The sequence below is a fragment of the Anas acuta genome, chromosome 21 (assembly GCF_963932015.1).
Source record: "Anas acuta chromosome 21, bAnaAcu1.1, whole genome shotgun sequence".
Classification (NCBI taxonomy): domain Eukaryota; kingdom Metazoa; phylum Chordata; class Aves; order Anseriformes; family Anatidae; genus Anas; species Anas acuta.
Window position 1 is genome coordinate 7,231,335 of NC_088999.1, and position 25,302 is coordinate 7,256,636.

Genomic DNA, 25,302 nt, shown 5'->3' on the forward strand with positions numbered 1-25,302 from the left:
AGCCCACAGTAAATAAGCTGTCGCGGGCAAACCAAGCGAGCGCCGCGTCTGAGGCGCGCCTGGGCTCTGCCATTCATCCAGCCGACAGCCCCCGAGCTGCGGGGACGGGGCGCTCGACGCGTCTGCGAGTCACCTCCTGGAGTAATTAAGGCTAATTAAAGCAAGTGGCTATGAAACATAACGAAACTTTTATAATTCCTTTTTATTGGACAATTATTCACCCGGAGATCTTCGCCGTTCAAGGCCTCCCGGCAGTGCCAAACGCTGGGCGCGAGCAGGAGCAGGAGCAGGAGCAGGAGCAGGAGCAGGAGCAGGAGCAGGGTTTGTGAACCTTGTGGTGGGCATTGCGGGGTCTCGAGGGGCAGCCTCACCCCCTCCTCTCACCCCCTGGTGATGCCAGTACAGCCGGCACCCCCAAATTCAGCTGCGAGTCGCTTTGGGGCTGCTCCTCCCGTGCCTCAGTTTCCCCCTCCAGCAGGTTGTCATACTGGTGGCACACAGGGACCCCAGTGCAGAGACCCCGTCCCAGTCCGGATCCTGCTCCCCCAGCACTGGGTGCGGGCTCAGGGCTGGTTTCTTGCCTAGCTCTGCCAAATTCTCCCCGAAATCAGCTCCCGGAGCAGAAACCTGAGCTCCTCAGCACTGGGCCCCATCCTGGCCGTGCCCAAGGGGACGGGAACAGGCACGGGGAGCAAGGATGGGAAAAGACCGTGGGCCCCTGCCCCCCGGCCCGCCATGGAAAATGCCGAGGCAAGCTGAATTTCCAAGAAACAGCAGCGCCAGTGGCCAAGAAACCCGATCCGGAGACAGAGCCCTGCAATTTCCAAAAACCTTGAGACAATTTGCCTGGGATTGGGGCATCCCGCGGCTCGGCCTCGCTCCCGCAGCCCCGCACAGCGCAGGCACGCCGGGCGCGGGAGGGAATTCCTGAGGCTCGGCGGGGATTCAGGCACCGGTCTGGGCACAAAAAAAAACTCAAATTCCAACGTTTTCTGGGAAGGAAGCAGCTCAGGGGGCTTCTTTCCAGCAGCACTGGAAGCAGCAGCAGCAGCACTAAGGCGGCAGCAGCTTTTCCCCCTTTTTTTGGTGGATGCGCCGGGAAGGAGGCGCCGGGAAGCCAGGCGAGGAACTTTCCGTGCCGCCCGCTGAGTGTTTTCTCCATCGTTTCCGCCCCCCAAAACCCAGCGTTTTTTTGGCAGGGGGAGCGGCTCTGTGGAGCACAGCGGCTCAGATGGAAGCTGCAAATGGAAAATGGCTCCGGCGCTCTCCAACCTGCTCTGCTCCCCCCCCAAATCCCCCCCACAAGCACCCAGCTTTGGGCCCGCTGCCCCTAACCTCTGGGCACCTCCCGGAGCCACAAACCCCCTGCCCACTGTAGGATTTGGGGCTGGTGACCCCCCCCTTGTGCATCCCTCACCCCATAGACGGCTGCCAGCACCACGAACCCCCCCAGCCCCCTCCCCGTCCCCCCAGGATCCTGCGCCGCTGGGGCGGGCTCGGTTCCCTCACCGCATATGGCGTCTCCATGAGTAATAAAAGCTGCTAATTGCCACCAGATGCCCCAGGAAACCCTGACGCTGCTTCTTGCGGCGGGCTGGGGAGGGAAAGAAGGGAACGGGGGCCGGCCCTGGGTCCCCCCCTCCCCGAAGCACGGGATGGGTTGGAGGCAGAGAAGGCTCCCAAGGAACGGGCGGCTGCTATTCTTAGCAAAAGGAGCGCTGGCCAAGAGAGCAGAGAGCAGCACCAAGTGGGAACCAGAGCCCCCAGCCCCATCCCGGGGGGCTCAGCCCCAGCCCCAGCCCCGCAGCTGAGCCCCTGCTGCAGCCCCAAGCCCCTGCCCCAGCCCCGATCCCCCCCCCAGTGCCGCCAGTGGCCCCCAGATGTTGCACAACTGGAGCTGGCCCCAGCCCAGCGCCGGCTCACTGCTTCCCTGCTCCCAGCGCTGCAGCCTCCAGCACCCAGACCCAAACTGGGCAGCACTGGGATAAGCTGGGCTGTGCAATTAGCACGGGATGGGGCAGCCAGGGGCCAAGGAGAGACCCTTGTTTTGGGGAGGGGCTGGGGGGGTTTGGGTGCGCATCGCCTGTGCCCGCAGCCACCCCCTGCCTGGCACCACTCCGCTGCTGGCCACGCACCAGTGGGAACCAGTAAGCTGCTGGTGGGACACTGGGAGGCTGGGGGGAGCTGGGGGGGGGAGCTGGAGAGCCCCGCACAGCACCGCCACAGAGGTGAGGAGCAAACCAGCACCTCGGGGGCCACCAGCCCAAACGGGGCAGCGTCCTTATGGAGACCCTGGATCCCCGCTTCATTCAGCCCCGAGGCAGCGCGAGGCGCCCCACGTTCCCTCTTCGACTGCAGGTTAATTGCCTCCGAAGGTACTCACAGATTAATTACTGTGTAATTTACCGCTCAGCTCCTTCAACACCACGCTCCTTTGCCCAGCAGCGCACGGGGGCAGTCTCAGCTCCGGCCAGCAGGATCGGTGCCGGGGACCCAGATCCCCATGGGGTGGCCGTCACCCCGTCCCCATCCCGGCGCGTGGGACACGAAGCAGCAGGCGGCGGCCACGGCCCCACGGCACCACAGAGAGTGAACTTTTATTTCCAACAACGACAGCACCTGCCCCGTGGAAGAGGGGGGGGGACATGGGGACGGTGGGGACGGCTGGGAGGGGGGCGGCCACGGGGCGAAGGCGCCCGGCCACGGGGTGCCCGGGGCCGCCGCGCGCGCGCGCGCGTGCACACGGTGCACTGCGTGAAGAAACGTCCCGGTAGAAAAAAAACGGAGATGCCAGGGCCTGGGCGGCCGGGCGGGTGCCGAGCGGGTGCGCAAGTGATCGGTGAGGGTGCGTGGGGGTGCGCGTGGCCCCCTCCGCACCCAAATCCCGGGAAGGGGAGCAGCGGGGAGGAGGAACCGCACGGCCACAGGCGGGGACCCCCCCATCCCGGAGTGAGGAGGAGGAGGAGGACGGAGCGAAAGGCGGCGTCTCCGGGCTGCTCCTGCTGCGGGGTGCCCCCGGGTGAAGGTGGCAGCGGGCAGGGCGCCGGGTTCCCTGCTCACACCTCCGTCTGGAAGTCGCCGTCGGCCGCATCCAGGCCGGCGCAGGGCCCCTCCCAGTCGGCGCAGCGCAGCTCCAGGCGGTCGCGGTGGGCGCTGGGCAGGGAGCCCAGGGTCATGGCCTTGAACGTGCTCCAGGGCTTGGGCGGCGCGGCCGGCGGCTGCTGCGCATCGGGGCTGGCCCCATCCTGCGGGATAAATTGGGGTTGCAGAGCACGGCCCCGGACCCCCAGCTCTGGGGCGCAGCCCCCCACGTCCATCCAGCCCCGTCCACGCTCCGGCACTCACCGTGGCCGCGCTCTTCTCCCCGCCGCCCGAGGAGACGCTCCACCGCTTCTCTCGCTGGGGACAAGACGCGGTGCTCAGCCCCAGCTCCCCCCATCCCGCCCCGAGCACCCCGGTTCATGCAAAGGGGGAGGCCGGGCAGGATGCGACCCCCCCACCCCCTCCCCAGGATCTCACCTTGGAGGTGCCGGCAGCGGGGGCCCGGTACCGGTCCAGCGTGTGGAACTTCTGGTTGAGCTCGTGGTAGAGCTCGGAGTGGCGCTTCCGCGTGTGCATCACCTTCTGCAGGGCGAGAGCAGGGCCCACGGTGTCAGTTTGTGCCCACACACCCTGATCCCATCCCTGTCCCCACTCCTGACCCCATCCCCGGGCCACATGGGGACACGAAGTCCCCGCTGCCACGCTCCGTCTCCTCCCATAAAGCCAGCTACAACTCTCCCACCCTGTGCTGGCATTTTAATCAAAATCCAGTGCTTTTTTATGGCCTGGTGTAAAACTCCTCAGAGCTTGGTTTCTGCTCCCCCAGCCCCGCTCAGGGCAGAGCCGGGGCCAGCCCGTGGGCACCCCCCCCCCGTGCCTGGTGCCACCGCTGCGTGGCTCACCTCGAAATCCAGGTCGGAGTACCGCAACCTCTTCCTCTGGCAGGGGGTGCACGGGGCCGGAGCAGCGGGGAGGAGGAGGAGAAGAAAAGGGAAAAAAGTCTTTGCAGGGTCAGGGAGGAGCCCAGCAGCCCCAGGCAGAGCCGAGCCAGCCCCGAGCAAATTATGGGATGCCAGGCAGCAAGCACAGGAGCAGGGCACCTCGGCAACCCCGCGCACACAAGTTGCGCACGCTCTCCAAGGTGCTCCCAGCCCCATGCACGCCCCCAGCCCACCAGCAAGCCCCCCACCCCATCCCCCTGCTCCCCAGGGCCCCCCCTGCTCACCTCTAGGGACCCCACTTTCATGGCAGAGCCGGGGACGGTGCGGGGCATGGTGCGGCTGCGCTCCGACAGCTCCGAAGCCAGGATCTGGCGCACCGTGGGGTGCTGCTTGAACTGCAGCCCGTAGGGGTGCTTCACCGTCCCGTAGGGCTGGCTCAGGTTCACGTTGACGTGCTCCACCGAGATGAAGCTGGGGTAGGCGTCCCCCTCACCCGCCGGCCGCCCTTTCCCGCCGGGGGCCCCCTCCTCCAGCTGCCCCTCGTCCCGCTGGAAGGGCTTGAGGCTGGCGCTGCGGCGCGGCAGCACCATGTAGTCGCTCTCCCGGGGTGGCTCCGGGGCGCGCAGCCAGCCGTAGTCCACGGGCCTCAAGCTGCTCTCGGTGCACAGGTACACGGGGCCCTGCGCCTCCAGCCCCACAGGCTGTGCCGGGGGCTCGCCCAGCTCGGCCACCACGTTGGGGGGCATCTTGGGCACCTGCACCAGGATGCTGGGCGCGGGGATGTTGCCCGGCAGGCTGGAGAAACCCAGGCCGCCCTCCGAGGTGGTGTTGAGCTTGGGGTCTTCGTCTCCGTCCAGGGAGATGCGGGACAAGGTGCCGGTGATGGTGGCGGGGTTGCAGGTGTTCACCTCCTTGAACAGCACTGTGGGCAGGCAGCGGGTCGGAGCCGGCACCGTGCAAGCCCTCGGGGCACCGAGACCCCCGTGTGCCGGCACTGCACCCACCCCACAAACTGCCTGCCCCTCCAGGAGTGGCACCACCACCGTGTCCCCATCCCCGTGCGTCCCCATCCCCAGCACCTTCCCGGGGGACCTCACCTGTCTGGCACGCCAGGTCAACGTCCTTTTCAAAATCTGTCTATAAAAACACAGAAAGAGGGGGAAAAAGGGAGACAGAGAGAGAGAGGAGGAGAGGAAAAAAAGAGAGAGAGAGAGAGAGAGGCGGGGAAGTGAATGCATCTTGGGCAGCCCCGGGAGCAGCAGGGGGTGCAGGGGGCCCTGCCCCGCTCCGCGCCGGCGCTGCCGCACTCACCAGGATCTGCACCTGCCCGTTCTTGCAGGAGTCGGGGGAGTTTTCGTTCTCCTCGCCCCTGCACCCCCCCACCTGGCACTTCACCACGTCCTGGACCTGCGGGGGGGGGACACAGCCGGTCACGGCCCCGCGCCCGGGGGTCCCCCCCTGCTCCGCGCACCCCATAAGCCGGAGGGGTCCCTGCCCCATAAGCCGGGGGGTCCCTGCCCATCCCATCCACCACCCCCCCCCCAGTGCCCCCGCCCCACCTCTCGGCGCAGGAAGCCGTGCACGGTGATGATGACGAAGCCCTGGACGGAGTTGAAGACGGCGAAGAGGACCTGGAAGAGGATGGAGCGCCGGTCGGTCATGGCGAGCACGGCCGACATCCAGGTCAGCGCCAGCAGAGGCAGAACCACGCAGGAGCTCCACAGCGATGCCCTGGGGCAGGGAGAGAGGGCCGGGGGTGAGCCCACCACGGGGGCGTCCCCGGCACAACCCCGAGACCCCCCCCTCACCCCCAGGGAGCCCACGCGTGCATGGCACAGAGCCCGGTGCCCAAAATCCCCCTGGCACCGAGTGTCCCCCCCCTCTTGCTCCGCATCCCCGTGCCGGCGCTGGCTGGGTGCTGGCGGCACTGCCCACGTTGGGGTGGGGGGGACGGGGGCTCTGCGTGTCCCCATCCTGCACACCCAGACCCACAGTGGTGCTGGGGGGCTGTGGGGTGACCCCCAGCCCCCCCCCAGCCAGCAGAAGGGGGGTTTCAGCCCTGCTTTTGGGGACCCAAACCCCAAACCCCAACCCCCTGGCAGCGTGGCCAGCAGGCTGCTGGGGGTGGCAGTGTCACAGCCAGCACCCGGGGGGGGGGGCTCACATGCCACCAAAGGGGTCCCGGGGATGCTCCCATCACCCCCCCCCCCCCCCCATCCTGCCCTCCCCGCTCCCCCCCACCCCGGGCAGGAGGGGCTGAGCCCCCCCGCACCCCAGCGGCGGCGATGAGGTGACCCTGCGGGAAGCCATGCGGGCGTGATGGCTGCGGGGGGGTGGGGGGGGGACACGCGTGTGCCCCCCACACCCGGGGGGGGGCCGCCCCGAGCACTCAGCCTTCTCCCTGCCTACCCGCAAGACCCCCGACCCCAATCCCCAGGAGGAAAGGGGGTGCCCAGAGCCCACCCGAACCCCTTCTCCTCACCCCATCAGGACCCCCCCACACCCCCCTCCCCCTCCCCAAAATTCCGGTGTCAGGCTGTGCTCGGGGTGGGGTGGGGGGGGGCACTAACATGGCATTGCTGGCGGTGGCGGAGGTCATGGCCGCGCTGGACACCACGCCGCACTTGGTGCATTTCAGCAGCAGGTTGCCGCAGGGGGGGGGCTTGGAGCTACGCGCCCCCACCACCACCACCACCACCACCACGCAAAAAAAAAAAAAAAACCCCCCCGGCGCCCCGCGGCCAGGACCGGGCCACACGGGGGAGGCAGGCGAGGAGGGAACAGCAAGGCAGGGGGGGGGCAGGATGGGGATGGATGGATGGACGGATGGATGGATGGACGGACGGACGGACAGGGGCAGAAAGCAAATGGGGGGGGGGGAGAAAAAAGAAAGAGAGAGAAAGAGCCGGGTTAGTCGGGGGGGGGGGCACAGCAGTTAATGGTGAGCGGGGGTGGCCAAGCGGCAGCCGGGACGGGCGGGTGGGCTCAGCCCCCTCCCTTGGTGGTGCGGGGGGGTCCGCAGTGAGCGGCTCCCCCCAGCCCTGGGGGACGCTTGGGGTGGCCGCCCCCTCCCCATCCGCTGTGTGTCCCCCCCCCTCCCCAATAGTCCCCAGTAAGCAGCTGTGGCTGCGCTGGGCTCGGTCCCACTGCCCACCAGTGTGGTGAAGTCTGCCCCGTGCTCAGCCCCCGCTCCCGAGGGACCCCCACGGCTGCCCCCCCCCCCTCAAAGACCCCATGGCAGGGGAGGGGGCTCCGCGGTGGCCCCGGCACAGCCCCGGGGGGGCGCAGGGCACTCACCCAGCTCGCTGCTTTTTGGACTTATCTGAAATGCCATCGCGGGACATGAGCTTGTTGAACACGATGATGCCGACCAGCATGTTCACCTGGGGGGGGGGGGTAAGGGGGGGGTGCAGAGCCAGGGTTAGACCCCCCCCCTGAGCTAAGGGGGAGCTTTGTGGGGTGGGTTTGGGGTCTGGGGGGGGGCAGCCTACCAGCACAATGACGGCAGCGGGTCCCACGAAGGCGTAGAGCAGACCGCCCTCCAGCGAGAGCCAGCAGCTGCGGGGACCGGGGGTGTCAGGGGTCGATGTGGGGGGGGGGGACGGGACACCCCCTGCTCCATATCCCCGTCCCCTGACCCTACATCGCTGCCACCACGCTCCCGCGCCCCCCAGCCCCACGTACTAGCTCGCCGTCCCGTAGCCTTTGGTCCGCGTGAAGCCGACGGAGACGGCGACCACGAGGGCTGGCAAACCTGGAGGAGGGAGGGGAGACGGAGACCGAGCTGCAGGGGGGGGGCAGCGGCGCTGTGACCCCCCCCCCCAGGACACCCCTAAAGGATGGGGACAGAGAGCAGGACCCTTTTGGCAGCTCCCCACGGCGCAGGCACCACATCCAAGGGACCAGGCGGGGTGGGGGGGTACGGAGTCTGCGCTCCCCCCGTGCCTCGGTTTCCCTGGGAGGGATTTGGGTATTGGGAAGGGTGCGCGGTGCCTACCCCCCCCCTCACCCCCCCCTGCCCCCTTACCCCATCCCAAGCAGAGGAAGCGCTTCCTGACCAGGCGTGTCCGGATCCGGCCGATCACCGCCAGGTAGGACTGCCAGGCCTCCGTCAGCACCCAGCAGAAGGAGGAGAGGAAGAAGAAGTGGAGGAAGGCGGCCGTCATGGTGCACACGCCCTGCGCCGGGGATGCGGCACGGCCACGCGCCGGTTAACCTCCCACGCCACGCCAGGGCTTGTGCCAAAGCCGCCGCCACGCAGGGAGTTTAATCCCGAGATTGAGTTAATCCCGATCCAATCTGCCCCTGGGAGAAGCCCCCCCACTTCACCCCCCCGTTCCCCAAGGGGATCGGACCCCCCCCACACCTCCCCAGCCCGTGGCGCGGCGCCCACCTTGCTGAGCATCTGGGACTGCCCCACGAGGATGAGGATGTTGGAGGCCAGGATGGAGACGCAGAAGTTGAGCAGGATGATGGAGCGCTCCGATTTGATGAACCTGGGGGGGGGCAGAGCATGGGGCCATCCCCTCCTCGTCCCGTGTCCCCCCCCCTCACCCCGTGTCCCCCCCTGGGACAGCAGCGCACGGCCGGGGCACCTCTCCCACCCCGCGTCCCTTCCCTTTGCGCTACTCATAACCACGCTGAGCTCAGCTTTTCCTCACGCCGTGTCCCCCTTCGTGCCCCCTCCCCACATCTCTCACGCCCCCCCCCGTGGTCCCCAGTGTCCCCAGAGCCACCCGGGGTTGTCACCTCCAGAAGGCAGCGTAGATCACCAGCAGGGTCAGCAGGGCCATGCAGGAGACGGCGCAGCCGATCATCAGCGGCACCGAGGGGGTGCCCGAGGGGTCCATGGCCTGGCAGGGAATTAGAGGGGGGGGCGAGGCTGAGCCCAGCCCCCCCTGTGGCTGCTCCCTGCCCCCCTGCCGTGCCCCTCTGCCCCTCCTGGCTGGGGACCCCCCCTGTGTGCCAACGGAGGGGGACGAGCGGTGGCGCAGCCGAGGCGCCTTCCCGGGGCCCCGTGCCCATCTCCATGCCGACGGGGGATGTGGGTGGAATAGCAATGGGGTGGGGGGGGCCGGGGCCATGTGGCTCTGACCCCTCCTCGATCCCAAGCCCTGTGGCACCACCCCCTCCCCACAGCACCCTCAGGGTGCCGGGGAGGCAGGGGTCCCCTCCTTGGGGAGCCCCCCCAAGTCTGACATCCCCCCTGTGCCACCTGTGTCCCTGCAGCCCCTGCGCACCCCACCCTGCCCCAGGACCCCCACCTCAGCCCAGGGAGTGCCCCCCACCCCTGGTGTCCCCCCCCGTGTGCCACCCACGTCCCCTACCAGGTCCCTGGGCAGCTGGGCGAGGACGGCGAAGGTGGCGAGCTGGCGGCACTGGCATTTGGTGTGCGCCGGGAGGGTCTCCAGGGTTTGGCAGCTCTCCGTGTCCCAGTTTCCCAAGCCAGGATCCCTGATTAATAGGACGAGAGAGCGAGGGAGAGCGAGCAATTTGAAGTGATCAGACCCAAACGCAGCCCCTCGCTTAACCCTTCACTGCCCCCGGCCCGGGGGGCTGCCCTGAGCCCGCAGCAGGGCCCGAGGTGCTGATCCCCCCCCACCCCGGGGAGCTGTGAGCACCGAGCCTTGGTCCCTAATCATCCCAACCAGGCTGGGGGGGGCAAACTGAAATCCCAGGAGGGAGGGGGACAGGCCCAGGGGGAGGCTGGTGGGGATGGAGCGGGGCTGGGGCAGTGCCAGGGGGGGTTGAGGCAGTCCCAGGGGTCTCCTGCGCCCGGCACAGGGACCCTCTGCAAAGCCAAACCTTCGGGGTAAAGGCTCCTGGGCCACCCCTGCATGGGACAATGCCAGGATGGGGACCCCCTTTGGGACACAGCCACAGGGGATGGGGACATCGGTCTGGGATGTGTGTCCCCAGCAGGCTGCACCCCACCACGCTCAGCACAGCCCCACTCCTCTCCGTCCCTACAGGATCCACGCTGCGGTGCCCCAGGCTCCCCGTGGGGCTGCACCGGTGACCCCGAGGCACAGAGCACTCGCAGGCGCTGCCCCCCACCCCTCAGCACCCCCCCCCCGTGCCGTGCCCTACTTTCCCTCTCTCCTGCCACAGCCCCGTGCTAATAAATTGCATCTGGCAGGCGGGAGCAAATCAATACCTGGAACATCACCCCACAGCTGGGGGGGGGCTCAGCCACGTGCACGTCCCTCCCCCGGGGACTCGGTGCCACCCGGGCACGGGGACAGCCCTGCCCCATCTCCCAGCATCACCCCCCCCCCTCAGTGGGGCTGCCCACGCTGCCCCCCAAAACCCCACTCACGTCCTGGAGTAGTCCCAGGTGACGCACTGCGGGTGGGACGTGCCCTGCGGACAGACGGGGGGGGGGTGAGCAGTGTGCCCACTGCCAGCCCCCAGGGGGGTCATGGCACCCCCCCGGGGACCTGCCCGGCTCCCCGGTGCCCTCGGAGCGCTGGGACAGGAGCGGTGAGGAGGGGACACGCACGTTGATGACGTGGGACAGCTCCACCAGCACCAGGGGCTCGGCAGGCTTGGTCGGCGGGCGCACGGTCACCGTCAGCACCTTGGAGGTGACGGCCAGGGGGGCCCTGCGGGGAGGGGGCAGCGGCTGTCACAGGGATGGGGGGGGACACTCTATGGGGGCGGCGGGGCGGCCCCACTCACCTGGGAGGGGGCAGGATGAGCCCCAGCGTGCGGTACAGCACGGCCCCGATGACGAAGTGGGACGACTCGTCCAGCTCTGCAGGGAGAGGGGAAGGGAGGGGAGCGGCGCGGAGACAGCGCCCGGCACACGCGCGGGGGGCACGCGTGGCACACGTGCACCCGGCGTGCAAACACAGACACGGGCAGGCCCACGGGGCTGCTCCGGGCACGGGGGCGAGGCCACGCGCCCCTCCGGCACGGGTGCTGGCACCCGGAGCTGCAGAACCGAGGGCTGGCAGGACGCCACCCGTGCGCTCACACTTGCACACGCACCCTTCCAGATGTGCCAGCCACAAACCTGCCCCCACGCACACCCAGAGCCTCACGCTCACACACACCCCCATCCGCACACCACCTCTTTGAGGTGCACGCTCACACGCGTGTGCACAGCTCCAGGCGTGCACACCCAGGCGCTCACACACGGCCCCGGGTGCGTGCGCCACGCGCCGATGCCGCGCGCCCGTACCGGCGGAGGCGAGGCTCAGCACCTCCCGGGGGATGAAGAGTTTGTCCTCGGAGCTGCGCGCCCAGTCCTTCATGCCCCGGCGCCCCTTCATGGGGAAGTTGATGTCGCTGGAGACGGCGGAGACGGGCTCGCGCTGGATGCTGATCACTGCCGGGGCACAGCGGGGGTCAGCAGCCGGCTCCCCGCGCCCCCTCCTGAGCCCCCCCGTTCGCCCCGCTGCTCACCCAGGTTGTCGGTGACGATGAGGGAGCTCTGGAAAGCCTTCAGCGCGTCCCCCACCAGGTGGATGAAGTCCTCCACCACCTTCATCAGGTGCACGGAGCCGGGAGAGACCTGCGGGAGGGCGAGCAGCTCGGGGGGGTGTCCACAGGGGGGGCACACACACACCGTGGCCACCCCAGCTGCCCACCCGAGCCCCTCACCCCTCACCTGCTGCGCGTCCTCCCACTTGTCCCGGTTCTCCGCGTCCACCATGTAGCTCACCACCTGGAAGAAGCGCTGCGGGGACGGGGGTCAGCGGGGCTGGGGGGGTGGACCGACCGCTGCCACCCCCTCTCCCCGGGGTGCTCCCCCTCCACCACGTCCCTGGCTCGGTACCTGCACGTCCTCGGAGGACGGGGTGTAGGTGGCCCTCTTGAAGGTGTCGGTGACGTTGCGCAGGATCTCCACGGAGAAGAGCAGGTCCCCGCTGTAGTAGGTCTTGCGGGCCATGAGCTCCAGCAGGCTCCGCACCACCTGCGACATGCCCTCGCCCGCCAGCACCCGCTGCCCCTTGGCCAGGTGCTCCCGCAGCTTGGATAGGGGGGGGACACGGGTGTCACCCCGCTGCCAGCACCCCCCCGAGGTGCTCTGTGCCCCTGACCCCTCGCCGTGCCCAGAGCCAGGGGCACTGCGGAGTTAATTGCAAAGATTTGGGCAGCAGTGGGACATGGGGGTCTGGGGGGGGTCCTTCCCATCCTGAGAGCCACACCCTGAGGACGCAGCGGGTCTGGGGTCCCCTTGCAGCTGCAGGACACTGTCCTCCCTCCCAGCCCTACCCCGGGGACCCATCTGTGTCCCCACGTGGCACCCGACTGGTGCCAGCACTCCCAGGGCAACGAATTAACCCCCCCCAGGGAATGGCGAGGGGGTCCCTGCCCCGGTTGGGGGCAGCAGGGGAGGGCAGCAGGGGCTGGGGACCCCTGGGGACGGGGGGGGCCGTGCCAGAGCGTGCACCTACTGAGAGATGTAAGTATCGGTACTCGTGGGAGATGCAGCGGGCGAAGCTGGGCACACCCCAGTACGCGACCCCGTGGGGGCTCAGCAGGCACCGGCGGCTGGCGGACCCTGAACGGGACACAAGGGGCAGGGGGGGGCTCGAGGCCAGCACAGGAGCCACGTCCCCATCACCCACCTCCACCCGGTCCCCTGCAGCCCCTCACCCGTGGCGTTGGGGGGACACTTGTTGTAGATGACGTCCCCGGCGGCGGTTTTCTTCCAGGTCATCAGCATGACGTACTCATCCTTGCACATCTCGTGGTAGGCTGGGGGGCGAGACGGGGGGGGTCAGGGGCAGCACGGGCACCGGGGGAGGGCGCCGGGGGCTGCCCCGTACCTGGGCACTTCTTCTCGTTGCAGGTCTTCACCTCCTCGCCCGTGCCCTCGCAGGGGTAGCCCTGCACGCCGGTGCCCTCGCACATGCGGAAGCGGCGCTGCCAGCCCGTGTCGCAGGTCTTGGAGCAGAGGCTCCAGTGGTTCCAGGGGCCCCACTTGCTGTCGGCTGCGGGGCAGGGACACGGTGGGGGCCCCCGGCTGTGGGACGGCCGGCTCGGCATGGTGGGTGGGTGGGTGGGGGACAGGGACGGGGCAGGGCTGGTGGGGCCGTGCTGCGGCTGCTCGCCGTGCCGCGGGTGGAAAGCTCGGCGGGGATTAAATCCCCGGATCGATGGCTTAAAATCTCCTTCCAACCAGACCAACGCCCCCTGTGCAGCAGCACAAGGGCACCCTGGCACGGGGCAGCCCCCACCTCCCTCTGTGCCAGCGATTGATGGGGGGAGTCAAAGGGCATGAGGAGAACGGGGTCTGCCCCTTGGCTGACTCCCTGTGCCCCGTGTCCCCATCCCTGCGCCCCAGGAGGCAGCAGGGCGGTGGGACGGGCACCGAGCTGCCCCGGGCACGTGCACAAGAGCTCGCACACCCAGAGCACACCAGGAGCACACCGAGAGCTCCCCGCAGCCCCCAGCACAGGGCTGGGAGCCAGCAGGGACGCCCAGCACGGACACCTCCTCCTCCAGCTAGGACATGTCTGGGGGCAGCGACCGGCACAAAAGGGGCGGTCACTGGCACCACTGGCACCACCACGTCACCAACAGTGACACCAAAGGGTGCCAGCGCAGGGTGCCATGAGCCTGGCATGAGTGATGGTGGCACCAAACGGTGACACCCCAAGATGCCAGCAGCCTGGCATCACCATGGGTGACACCGCATCAGCTTTAAGGCAAGACTCACAGCCCGGCTGTGATCCGATGCGCCGTGCCACGACGCGCCGTGCCATGACGCACCGTGCTGTGCCCCCCCCCCCAGCCTCACCCCCCCTTCCCTCCCCAGCGCGCGGGGCCTTACTGGGACACGTGGGGTTGGAGCACTCGCGGGCGTCGGCGTGGGCCCCCCGGCACTCTGCCCAGCCGTGGGCCGAGACGCTGCACTTGCGCGTGCGCTGCTGCGTGCCGTTGGCGCAGGTGACGGAGCAGCGGCTCCAGGCGCCCCACTCCAGCCACTGCCCTTCCACTGCGGGGACAACGAGACAGTGGCATCAGTGTGCCCCCCCCCAACAGGGCCGGGGGCACCGTCTCCCCGCCGCCCGTGCCCCCCGCTCCCCGTGCAACGGGTCCAGCCTAGCCATGTGCCGGCCCCGCGTGCCGAAACCCGGAGCGGGCAGCGCCCAGCCCTGACCCAACCAAGGGGGTCCCGTCACCGGGACTGGCCCCCCCGGCCCCATAGCGGCCGATCCTACAGCACCACGGTGCATAGCACCACCAGGTGAGCCCCCATGGGACCCGCTGGGAGCCCCCGGAGCTGCTCCACGCCAAACCCCAGAGCCCCAGCGCTGCTGTGGGGGCTGGGGCAGGTGGGGAAGGAGCTGTTGGAGCTTCCGTGGCTCTGGCAGCGGCTCTGCGGGCAGGCAGGGTGCACGGAAAGAGCCCCGTGCCACGGGGACACGGCCCTGCCACAGCTGCTGCAGGGTGGGTGCACCCTGAGCCCAGGGGCTCCCCTGCTCCTCGTGCCCCCAGCCCACCTCCAGCCTTGCCAGGCTGCACGCGGGATGCCCCCGCAGCCCTCTGGCCCCAAAACAGCCCCCCTGGCTTGGACCATGCCAGGAGAATGAAGAAACAGTGACGGCGCCACCACCCGCGCACACACAGACCCCACAACCCCTCCCGGTGCCCCACAATGTCCCCGCGCCACCCCGGCTGCCAGCACGCCCCGGGGCTGTCCCCTCCTGCCCGTGGCGGGGGCTCCAGGTCCCCCTGAGTGGCCAACGGAGCTGGTTCTCCATAGGGGCAGGAGGGTGCAGCCCGTGCCATCGCCCCCCTGTGCCCCTGGGCTGTGCCAGGTCCCTGTGGCAGTGCCACAGCGGCCGTAGCGCCCGTCCCGTGCGCCACTGCAGCCCCCGCACCGGGAGCAAAGCCCTGGCTCCCCGGCTCGTGGCTTTCCCCGGCCGTCCCAGGGCTGGGGACGAGGCCGGGAGGGAGCAGGGGGAGAGGGGGGGAGCGGTACTGACCCGGGCAGGTCGCGATATTGCAGGGCTTGGCCTGCAGCTCGGGGCCCTCGCAGGCTTTCCCTCCGTGCCGCGGGGCCACGCACCGCCGCGTCCTGGTCCTGGCCCCTCGCCCGCAGGTCACCGAGCACAGGCTCCACGGGGACCACTCCTCCCACGCGCCGTGAACTGCAACACAGCACAGCGCCGTCACGGCACGGCCCCGCGGGGGGCTGCAGCCTCCCCTGCGCCTCCCTCCTTGCACCAAAGGGGTCCCTGGGCGGCGCAGACCCCTCGTGCCCGCGGCCGCGGCTCTGCAGCAGGGCTGGGCATGGTCCCCGCTCCCCTCCTCGCCCTGCGGCACCGGCACCTTCCCAATCTTCACGCCCCAAAGGCCCCGAGCAGGCACCAGTGGTGCTGTCGCTCGCCCTGGCACAGCCTCTTTCGCCCCGGCACAGCCCCTGCACGTGTGGCACTCACAAGCTCAGCTCGCTCGGGAAGCACTCGGGGTTCCCAGGCGTCCTAAAGGATGCTCTGCGAGCCGAGATGGCCCCAGCAGCCCCAGCGCCCCCACACCAAGGGGAGCATCCATGTGTTATGGGGTGCAAAGCCCCCCCAGCACCTCCTGGATGGGGCAGCCCGGCTGCACCCCGAGGTCCCACCGGTCCCCGCAGTCCCACACAGGACACACGGACCCGGCTGTGGGCAGACAGACAGACAGGCAGGGCACTGCTGGTGCCACCGCAGGCGTCCATCCTGCTCGCCCCCCTGTTCAGGACCGTGCTGGAGCAGCTCGGCCACCTCCTGCCCCACACGAGTCCCCCTGGCCCCAGCCCCACGGCACAGGCTCCAGCCCCTGCCTCTCCCCCAGCTCCAAACTTCCCCGGGGAAGCCCCGAGGTTCTCAGCATCCTCTGGGGATGAGGATGAAGAGGAGCAGGGCAAGGTAAGCAGGACACGGGGGCACATCCTGCAGGTGTCTCCCCCCACGGATCCCCGAGGGCTGCCACAGCAGGGGAGGTGACACAATGGGGGGAGAGCTGCTGGGCTCCTGCTGCCCCCACCGCACGAAGCCACCCTCCCTTCGCGCCCCCAGGCACCCCCATTTTCCACACCACCGAGAGACCCCCACGCAAACACGTGTCCCCATGTGTCCCCACCCCCATCCCGGCCCTGAAAACCCCCCCGTGCCCCCCGGTACCTGGGCAGGTGGCCGTGTTGTTGCAGGTCCTTGTCTCGCGCAGCAGCCCGCTGCACAGCGTCCCGTAGGGAGAGGAGACGCAGGAGCGCGTCCGCACCTGGGAGCCCTGCCCACACGTCAGGGAGCAGACGCTCCACTGGGACCACTCCTCGGCCGCGGGGTCCCCTGGGGGGAGACGTGGGGTGAGGGCTGGGGGCTGCCCGGGGAGCCCGCGGGGTCCCCACCGGCCCCGGGAGCAGCGAGGACGAGGTGCCGAGGGTGCCGCGGCACCGAGGGCGCAGGCAGGGTGAAGGAGCCCCCAGCACGGTGCTGCCGCCCTCCAAACCTGGAGTAGGGACCCCAGGCACAGCACCTGGCCCGGCACAGGGTCCTGGGTGCAGGATGTGACCCGGGACAGGGTCCTGGGCAACCCCCGGGTGCCCAAAGGAGCCCGGCACAGGCGGCACCGCTCGCCCTCGCCGCGCAGCCGCGGTGCTGACATTTCCAAGCACCTGGCTCTGATTAAGCCTGATGATCCATCTGAAGCCCTTGGACAGGGCAGAGGAAAAGGCCCTCAGCTTAAATTAAAAAGGAAGACACAGGGGAGGGCTCTGAAGGGGAGGGTTTGTCCCGCAGATGGGCTCTGCTCCCACCAAGGTGCCCACCGGCTGCTCTGTGCCCCACAGGAAGCCCAGGGCGAGGCGGGGGCTCGGGACGGGGCCGTTCACCCCACAGGGGTCCTGCTTCCCCCTGGCCAGGCTGGAAACGGGGCTGGGAACCAGCACAGCCCGCTGAGCAGGGCTGGGGGCCAGGGCTGGTGTTTGGGGTGGCCGAGGTGGCCCCGTGGCCCTGCCCAGCACCTCAGGACCCAGGAGCAGCTGAGCGCAGCAGGGAGCAGATCGGCATGCCAGGCACACGGCCCGGCCCCGGGCCATCCATCTCCCCTCTCGCCTGCGAGCCCTCGACCCATAAATCAGGGGGTGCTGGGGAGGGGTAGCGGCACGCTCAAATTACCCAGATGAATTTGCCAAATAAATACATTTGAACGAAAACAATTAATGGATTTTTTTTTTTTTTTTGCCTGCTTTACAACCCTCGGAGGAAGGTGCAAAGGGAAAAAAAAAATAAAAATGTATAAATGGAGCAAATTAAGTCAGTCCGTGGGCAGGAAGCAAAGGAAGTCACTCTGTCTCCGCCGCCCTGCCCACGGAGGAGCCCAGCACCACCTGCCCCCGTCCCCGGTACCTGTCTGGGCCATGTAGACCCCCGGCTCGTCCGCCGACCGGGGCCACTGGGTTTTCACCTTCTGGTTCTCCTCAACCGCATTGCCTGGAAGAGAAAAGGGCTCCGGTGAGAGCGGGCATGGGGCAGGAATGGGACCGGGATGCTGCAAGCCAAGGGATGTTTTAAGGTTGGGACAGGGATGCCACGTGGCTTCCTGAAGGCGAGAGATGGCCCAGCACACTCGTCACCCCCCCCAAAACACATCACAGCTCTGACAGACCCTGATTTTTGGGGATTTGGGCTGGAATAAACCCGTGCACTTTAGGGTACCCCTGTCCTCGGTGCGCCCTGGGGTGCCCGCGCCCCCGTGGCACGCGGCTAGCGGAGCGCAGCGGTGCTCTCCCGTCCCCACTTAACAGATTGCTGCAGTGAGGTGGCACAAATTTATGGCTCAGCTCACCAAAAATAACAAGAGATCCATCAAGAGCACTTGGCGTGAAATTAACTGGCATGTGGAGGGCTCGGCGGAGAGGCACGCGCTGCGGGCGCGGGGGGCAACCTGCCCTGCCTTCCTCCTGCCCGGCCCCCCGGGACCATCCCCGTGTCCCTCGTCCCTGTCCCCAGGACACTGACACGCTCCTGGGCACGGTGCGGTGACATTGGGGCCAGGCAGCACCCGTGTCCCCCCCCCAGACAGCACCTGTGTCCCCCCCGGGCATCGCAGAGGGTGTGCAGGCAGCACACGGAGCCCAAAGCACCTCGCTGAGCTGCCCCAGCACAGCCAGCAGGGCACGGTGATGTCCCCGAGGGATGGAGGGAGGTGACACGGGGACACCTGGCACGGGCGGGGGGCACCCAGCCGTGCCCTGGGCAGGCTGCAGCCCCCTTTGTAACACACAGAGGTGAAATACGAGCCCCAGGCAGGAGCACGGACTGCGCTGACAATTATTGGTGCTGTAAAACAGACCCAAATTTACCGACTTTTGCCTTCAGCTCGGAGTGACCCTGCCCAAACCCGGCACCCTGCTCGGGCTCCTCCACGGACGGGGCAGCTGCGTCCCTGGGCTCCTCTCGGGGCACCCCACAAGGGCTGGGGGGGTGCTGGGGGCTGCCCCCAGGTTCTCTCCGTCCACGGTTCCGAGCTCGCCACGGAGCCACCCGTCCCCATGAGCGGCGTGGCAGAATTACGCCCGTCACCGCCAGAGCCTGGGGGCAGCCATAAATCCAGAGGATATACGAGGCCGCTCTCCCCAGCCGTGTTCGACAGGCACCAAATCCAATTTCCCAGGGAGGGCACTAAATCCCCGGCTGTCACCGCACCGCGCCTGCGCCACGGCCCTGCCGGCAGCCATCCCCGGCACCCACCCAGGGTCCTGCCCCGGAGCCCCTCGCCGTGCCCCACAGCACAGCTTCGAGGGAGGGGGTGTCCTCCTGGGGACCCCTGTTTGTCCCCCTTGGTTGCTGCATCCCCGCAAGCCCTGTTCTGGCATCACCGCCCTGGTGGCTGCTTTCTGAGGGGCTGGGGCTTTGGTGCAAGGGGCAACACGGCCCCGAGCCAGCCCCAAAGCTGTAGGGCTGAGACCTGTGAGGGGTCCCCAAAAATTCAGGGAGCTGGACACAGACAGCACAGGGACAATGCGCCCCAAATCACCCCACAACACCCCGACCCTACACCCACCCATTCTGCCTGCACAAACTGGGTGCCCACCGGGTGTCACGCTGCACGTGGCCGTGCGTCCCCCCCCTCCAGGCACAGAGGGGACAGCACCGGGGTTGGGGACCCCGTGGCATCACCAGGGTGGGAGCGGGGAGGCCGGGGAGCTGCTGGGTGGGCGCCAGCCCCCGCTCGGCTGCGGCGCTCGGCGGAGGAGAGCCGGTGAGATCAGCGCTGGGCGCCCGCCAAGGCTCGGCTCACAGGCGCCATTCAGCCCCCAGCCCTGGCTGCCGCCCTGAAAGGAGCCCTTTTTTCCCCCCCGGGGGGCCAGGGGGAGGCCAGGTGGGAGCCCCGGGCCCCCCCCTCGCTGCCATGAAGGGCGCTCTGTGCTCCAGCCCTGGGGCGTTATCGGGGGGCGCACGGTGTGGGGGGTGCCGAGAGCAGCCGAGGCCACTGAATCGCCCCCCGTGGATCCGCCTGCAATAACTCGTTACCTCTGGGTGCCTCGGGCTTTTAATTGAATGTCAAACGTAATTTGGGCAGGAGCAGGAGCTTGGCTGCCGCCCCTGCAGCCCGCTGCCGTGCCGCTGCGTGGAGAGCCGGCGGGTGGCTCGGCACCCCAGGGTGGCCCCAGCACCCCTCTTGGAGCCACGCTCGCTGCTGCTAACACCCCCAGGAGGTGCAGACCCCCCCCCCGGGAAGCGATATCAGGGGATATCACCCGCTGCCAATGCAGGGCGCAGCAGGAGCCAGCCCCCGTAGCACCCCCGGGCAGAAGGGGAGCGAGGCTGAGCCCAGGGATGGCACCTGGGCCCAGCCCTGAGCTCTTAATCCTCCCCGCAGGGTTGCACTTAAAGGGAAAAAAAAAAAAAGGGGGAAGAAAAAAATCAGATCAAGAAGCTCCCCTCGGGATGAGGCGATTTATAAGCACGCAGCTGAAACGGACCGGGGATTTATTCGGGGGATCTGCCCATAATGACATTTAGCTCCTGAAGCAAATGCTAAAACCCAATGAAATTATACAGACACGCAGCCCAGCGCCGCCACCTCACCCGCTGGGAACAGCATCACCCGGATAAAGACCGGGAACAGCTGAGCTGGGGATTGCAGCCCTGGGGCACTGCCTGGGGGGAACATCTGGGCAGATGTGTGCCCCCCGGGGCCAGCAGGGACACCCCCGGGGTGCGGCGGCTCGCTGCCCGGTGCCCACGGGCGAGCGCGGCTGCTTCCTTCGCACTCGAGGCTCCTGCAATTTGGTAATGAGCAAATGGCTTCATTCCGCCTGGTTAACAGCCCGGCCGTGCCGTGCCGCCACATCCTGCCTGGAATAACAAGCGCCCGGGCTGCAGCAGTCAAGGGTAATTTGCCATGGGAAGGGGTCATTTTACCTGCAAATTGTTTTCCTCGTCTCCAGCAATGCAGAGTGACAGCGCTCCTGCTCCTGCTCCTGCTCCCGCTCCCGGTCAGCCCAGCAGCCCTGGGGCTGTGCTAAAGCAGCCGTGGCACAGAGCAGGGACTGGTGCGGGGGCACGGAGAGCTCTGCTGAGCCTGCCTGCTGCTCAGGGGGGGCTGCACCCCGAGCTGGGGGCAGGCACGGGCAGGATTCACCCCATGCGCGGCTCCCCGGCTCCGTGAGAAGCGCACGGCTCCGTGCTGTGCCAGGGGGGGTGCAGGAGCAGGTGTGGTGCCACGAGTTGGACCCGAGGGTCCTTATGGGTCCCTTCCTGCTCAGGATATTCTAAAATTCTATAATTCTGTGATTTTGTGATCCTGTGATGGCTCCTCCACACACACAGCACCCCCACTGCCCCCTCCTGCGCAGCGGGCAGCCTGCACGGAGCAGGGGAGCCCCCCAACCCCTGGGCTCCCCTCCCCGGCACCACCACTCACCGTGCGGCACCTCGGGCAGGTCGAACCCGTTGGCATTCTCAGAATGCAGCTCGGGGGGGCAGCAGCGCTCGGTGGGGGCGGTGGCAGCGGGGGGCAGCGGGGTTGGGGTGCGGGCGCCGTGCCCGGAGCCGTTGCGGCGCGGTGCCGGGGGGCTCTCCGCTTGGCAGCTGCAGCCGGCGTGGGTGAGGCCGCAGCGGCGGGTGCCGGGTGCCTGCAGGCACTCCTCGAGCCAGCGGCACAGCACGCTGCAGGTGAACTGGCTGGAGTTGTTGTTGTTGATGAGCAGCACCTCCACGAAACGAAATTCCAGCGCCTGGGGGGCCAGCAGGCGCGGCGCCGCCTCGGGCTCGGCCGCCAGGCAGAGCTGCACGAAGTTCTTGTCGAAGTGCAGGAAGGTGAAGGGCCCCGCGCCCTCGCACAGCTCCAGCTCGGCTTCGTCCTCCTCCTCCTCCTCTTCCTCCTTCTCCTCTTCCTCCTGCGGCTGCCGCGGGGAGGGCGGGGGGCTGGCGGGCTCGCCGCGCGGGTCGCAGGTGTAGTTGGCCAGGTAGTGGTCGAGCGGCAGCACCATGGGCGAGAAGTGGGTGCAGACCTGCTCCTCGCGGTTGAAGCGGAGGTACAGCGAGTACTTGGTGGGGTCGGGGTTCTCCAGGGTCCAGGAGCAGCCGGAGGAGATGGTGGGGAAGAGGTCCTTGAGCGAGAAGGAGCCGTACAGGACGCCGGAGGCCAGGGCTGAGCAGGCGCTGGGAGCCGGGTCGAAGCCCCGCGTGAGCCACAGGACAGACGAAATCACAGCCAGTAAGAGGGGACCAGCAGCGGTCATCCTATGGCATTTGCCCTGGGGGGAGAGACAGAGGGGCAGACGGACAGACAGATGCTTACCGGGAGCCACGGCACCGCGGGGTCCCCGGCACAGGGTGGGCAGCGCCCTGCACCGAGCCCCGGACACCGTGGGAGCAGCACCCAGGGTGCCCCCAGCCCCCAGGGGCAGCCATCGGTGCCCCCTGCCCCGTCCCCTGGCTGTGCCGAGGTGGCCCCCGTGCCCTCAGCACACATCACGGGATGGGGGCTTCGTCCCACAGCCCCCAAAGACCCCGCTCCCACTCACTCGAGGGCAGCAGCCGTGCGGCAAGTGGCCACTCGGTGCCGGGGCCACCAAGCCACTGCTCGCCCTGCGCATCCCAGGCCAGGAGCCACCAGGCAGCGCCTGCATGGACCGGGCTATGAAAAGCCTTGGGGCTGTTCCTGCCCCCCCCGGGGCTGCTCGGGGTCAGGGTGGGTGCTTGGAGGAGCCCGGAGCGATGATTTGGGGCACCCCACAGCGGGGCACCCCCCCTGCCTGCTGCGAGAGCCCGGCACGGGGCGAGCGATCGTTAAAGCACGTATTTCTTGGGAAGCACGCCGGGTATGCAGCAGCACCACTGCGGATAGCTTTTTAATAACTCATTAATAAAATAATGCATGCGGTGGCCTTATTAAGTGGGACCAGAGCGTGGCTTTACAGAGGCCAAGGCCACCAAGCGCGTGGCGGCACCGCTCCGCGGGCCAGGGGGCGGCCAGCGAGGTTGGGGAGGTGGCCCCTGGCCCCCGGGCTAACCCAGGCTCCTCTCCATCCCAAAGCAACCTCTCCCGATCCCAAATCCCCCCCGGCCGAGGCCCCGGTACCGCTGGCAGCCCTGCAAAATGGGAAGGGAGCCTGAGCCTTGGCTGTGCCTGCGCCAACGCCGCGACGGGGACATTAGGGAGCTAAAAATAACCCAGCTCCCGTGCAACAGGCGGGCGCTGCTCCTGCCACCCCGATGGTGCGGGGGCTCCGTGGGGGTACCCAGCCCCACCAGCAGCCTGTGGGCACGGGGAGGAAGGCAGAGGGGCAGGGAGGAGCTGGTGGCACGGGGAGCAGCCAGGCGGGTGGCCGGATCCAGGAGTGACCCCAGATGTAAGTAGGGGAGGTCGGGGGGAAGGGGAACCCCCTCTCCTAGGGACATTTCCAGCCTGGTTCAACGGGGGAACCCCCAAAGCGGGGAGCCAAGGGGTGGCCGGAGCTGCACCAGGTCCCTGCTGGGGTTCCTGAAGCATTAAAGACCTGGGGTCCCCCGGATGATCCCCACCGTGTGCTGCTCGGGGGGGAGCAAGAAGCCTAGGGACGAGGAGGAGGAGGAGGAGGAGGAGGAGGAGGAGGAGGAGGAGGAGGGGCAGGAGGAAGCAGGGAAGGGGGAGGAGGAGGTCAGGCAGGGACACGCTGCCGCTCTGCAGCTCGCGGGGCTCCCGCAGCCTGGCAGGGACACAAGATGGAGCTTGCTTCCCTCGCCTGGCAGCAGCGAGAGGGGCTGCTCGGCCCCGCTGCCCACCCGGGGCACGGCGCCCGCTGCCACCACGGCACAGCCGGGCTGCCGCTCTCCCCGGGCTCCTCGCGGTTTAACCACGCCACCCCAAAAGAGCCGGGCAGGAGCTCCGGACCGCGGGGAGCCTCCCCCACCCCAAACCCACGGCGGGGTCAGGATGCGCCCTGGCAGCGCTGCCGCAGCTGCTGCCGAAGGCCGGGGCTCGTTAAGAGCCGATCAAATCCGTTTCGGCTCGTTCAGCACCAGCCCCGCTCCCCGCAGCGTTTGCTGCCGCTGCTGCAGTGAAAATATTTCACCCAGCTGCAAGCTGGGCCCGAGAAGAAACCGAGCGGCGGGGGAACCGAGAGACCCGGCGGGGGGCTAGCAGGGGGTCAGCGCTGCCAAAAGGCTCGGGGAAAGGGGGGGGACGGGGCTGAAGCCAACGCTCCCCCTACCTGGCACCGCGGCGAGGACCTGGTGCCCTGCAGCGTCGCCGTCCGCCTGCTCCGGTGCCCCCGGCCCCGCTGCCCATCGCCCAGCTGGCTCCAAAACGGCCCCAGCCCTGGTGTTGGAGAGCTCCCGGCACGCTCCTCGCCATGCCGGCGGCCGCGGGCTCGGGGGGCCCCGGCTGCCCCCAGGGATGTGCCGCATCCGAGCGCCCGGCTGGGCCACAGGAGCTGCTGCTGCTGCTGCTGCCCGCAGCACGGCTGGCACTGCTGGCACGCTCACCCACCCGCTGCAGCCTGCTCCAGCCCCTCTCATTTCCCTTTGTTCCCCGCCTGGGCTGAGGGGAGGGCTGGGTTTTTAATTAAAGCTTTTAAAGAGCCATCACAGAGCCTGCGAGTGCTGCTGAGGGAATGACAGCCCCGGCTCGCGGCCGCGCCGTGGAGGGAGGAGCAGCGGCACCGCTCCATCGCCGCCGGGTGCCCGCATCCAGCCGGGCTCCGGAGACCTGCAGGATGTGGCCGGGGCTCGCCTCTCCCCGCACAGCAGCCACAGCACGGCAGGAGGAGGCACTGCTCCTCGCCACACCGCCCCAGGCATGCTCACGCCGCACAAACAGGTTGTTTCCCCGAAGATCTTCGCATTTAGGGTGATTCGGAGGGGATCTGGGGCAGCTCCAGCCTGCCCAGCCTGCAGGCACCAGCGGCCCCGGGGTTGGGGTGAGGGGGCCGGGAGCTGCGGCCCCCCTGAGCCAGGCGAGGGCAGAAACAAACAAACAGCCCCAAAAGCGATCAACGGGCGGCACTAAGCCCCGCCGGCATTAATAATGTGAGAAACGATTAATAGCAAAGTAAAGGAGATTTGGGTTTTAAGAGACACGGTTTTTAACCCGGCAGTGTTCTTTTAATAGGCTCACTAAAGTATACGAGCCGTGAGACTTCTGGAGGCTCGGGTGGCTCGGGACAAGGGCGCGAGGGCTAGCAGGGGCCGGGCAGTCCTGCAGCACCGGGAGCAGCTCCGCTCCGTGCCGCAAGGCAACGCCGTGGGGAGAAGCAGGCTGGCAGGTGGCATGGCTTGGCACGGCTCGGCACGGCTCGGCACGGCTCGGCACGGCTTGGCACGGCTCGGCACGGCTCGGCACGGCTCGGCACGGCTTGGCACGGCTCGGTTCAGCTCGGCTCAGCTCGGCACAGCTCGGCACAGCCGGGATGGACGCACACCCACATGGCTGCCAGGCACCAGGCGCGCTCCATCGTACCCGAGCACCTCGCAGCTGCCCAGAGGTGACCGGTGGCAAACACAGCGCTCTGACAGCTCCTGCTGAGCCCCCGCAGGGCGAGCCTGCCCTCCTCCCATCCCCAGGAGCGTTGCTCGTGGTTAAAAGGGAGCTTCAAAGCTGCCTCTGCCTTCAGCCTCTCCACCTGCGAGGGCTCCTGGGCCCCGCTGCTCCCTGCGCCCGTCCTCCCGGCACAGGGACCCCGGCACCGAGCCCCCGGCACCGGCAGAGCCTCCCCATCCCCTAATTAACGCTCTGAGCGAAGGTGCCGGATGAACTCCGCCGAAATCCCATCCATCAGCCCTCGCCCCCCGAAAACGCAGCTTCCTCCAGCGTCATGCACACCCGTGGGTGTGCGGCTCGTGCTGCTGCACACTCGCACGTGCGCTCGGCAGGGAGCTGGCTTCTCCAC

At 68.4% G+C, this 25,302-nt stretch overlaps 1 protein-coding gene across 7 annotated transcripts in view; it reads right to left on the reverse strand.

Annotated features, from left to right (window-relative positions):
* Positions 1 to 183: 183 nt before the first annotated feature.
* ADGRB2 (adhesion G protein-coupled receptor B2) overlaps positions 184 to 25,302 on the reverse strand; it is an 84,334-nt gene continuing 59,215 nt past the window's right edge. For 2 of the 7 annotated variants that reach the window (XM_068657985.1, XM_068657989.1), the window contains exons 2-33: positions 20,853 to 21,687; positions 17,330 to 17,413; positions 16,106 to 16,270; positions 14,930 to 15,094; positions 13,771 to 13,935; positions 12,764 to 12,928; positions 12,591 to 12,692; positions 12,389 to 12,495; positions 11,767 to 11,961; positions 11,599 to 11,667; positions 11,394 to 11,502; positions 11,170 to 11,316; positions 10,665 to 10,740; positions 10,486 to 10,588; positions 10,303 to 10,346; positions 9,311 to 9,437; positions 8,733 to 8,836; positions 8,377 to 8,479; positions 8,011 to 8,161; positions 7,668 to 7,737; positions 7,475 to 7,541; positions 7,281 to 7,366; positions 6,554 to 6,652; positions 5,543 to 5,714; positions 5,295 to 5,390; positions 5,081 to 5,120; positions 4,268 to 4,905; positions 3,945 to 3,980; positions 3,520 to 3,624; positions 3,346 to 3,399; positions 1,510 to 3,245; positions 184 to 957 (exon numbers count right to left, since the gene is read on the reverse strand). In XM_068657985.1, coding sequence (XP_068514086.1) covers positions 3,057 to 3,245; positions 3,346 to 3,399; positions 3,520 to 3,624; positions 3,945 to 3,980; positions 4,268 to 4,905; positions 5,081 to 5,120; positions 5,295 to 5,390; positions 5,543 to 5,714; positions 6,554 to 6,652; positions 7,281 to 7,366; positions 7,475 to 7,541; positions 7,668 to 7,737; positions 8,011 to 8,161; positions 8,377 to 8,479; positions 8,733 to 8,836; positions 9,311 to 9,437; positions 10,303 to 10,346; positions 10,486 to 10,588; positions 10,665 to 10,740; positions 11,170 to 11,316; positions 11,394 to 11,502; positions 11,599 to 11,667; positions 11,767 to 11,961; positions 12,389 to 12,495; positions 12,591 to 12,692; positions 12,764 to 12,928; positions 13,771 to 13,935; positions 14,930 to 15,094; positions 16,106 to 16,270; positions 17,330 to 17,413; positions 20,853 to 21,672 — 4,653 coding nt within the window. In that variant the 5' untranslated portion in view covers positions 21,673 to 21,687 and the 3' untranslated portion in view covers positions 184 to 957; positions 1,510 to 3,056. Of the gene's footprint in view, positions 958 to 1,509; positions 3,246 to 3,345; positions 3,400 to 3,519; positions 3,625 to 3,944; positions 3,981 to 4,267; positions 4,906 to 5,080; positions 5,121 to 5,294; positions 5,391 to 5,542; positions 5,715 to 6,553; positions 6,653 to 7,280; positions 7,367 to 7,474; positions 7,542 to 7,667; positions 7,738 to 8,010; positions 8,162 to 8,376; positions 8,480 to 8,732; positions 8,837 to 9,310; positions 9,438 to 10,302; positions 10,347 to 10,485; positions 10,589 to 10,664; positions 10,741 to 11,169; positions 11,317 to 11,393; positions 11,503 to 11,598; positions 11,668 to 11,766; positions 11,962 to 12,388; positions 12,496 to 12,590; positions 12,693 to 12,763; positions 12,929 to 13,770; positions 13,936 to 14,929; positions 15,095 to 16,105; positions 16,271 to 17,329; positions 17,414 to 20,852; positions 21,688 to 23,625; positions 23,893 to 25,302 lie in introns of those variants that run through there. The other 5 variants (XM_068657991.1, XM_068657987.1, XM_068657988.1 and 2 more) reach the window with 5 other exon arrangements.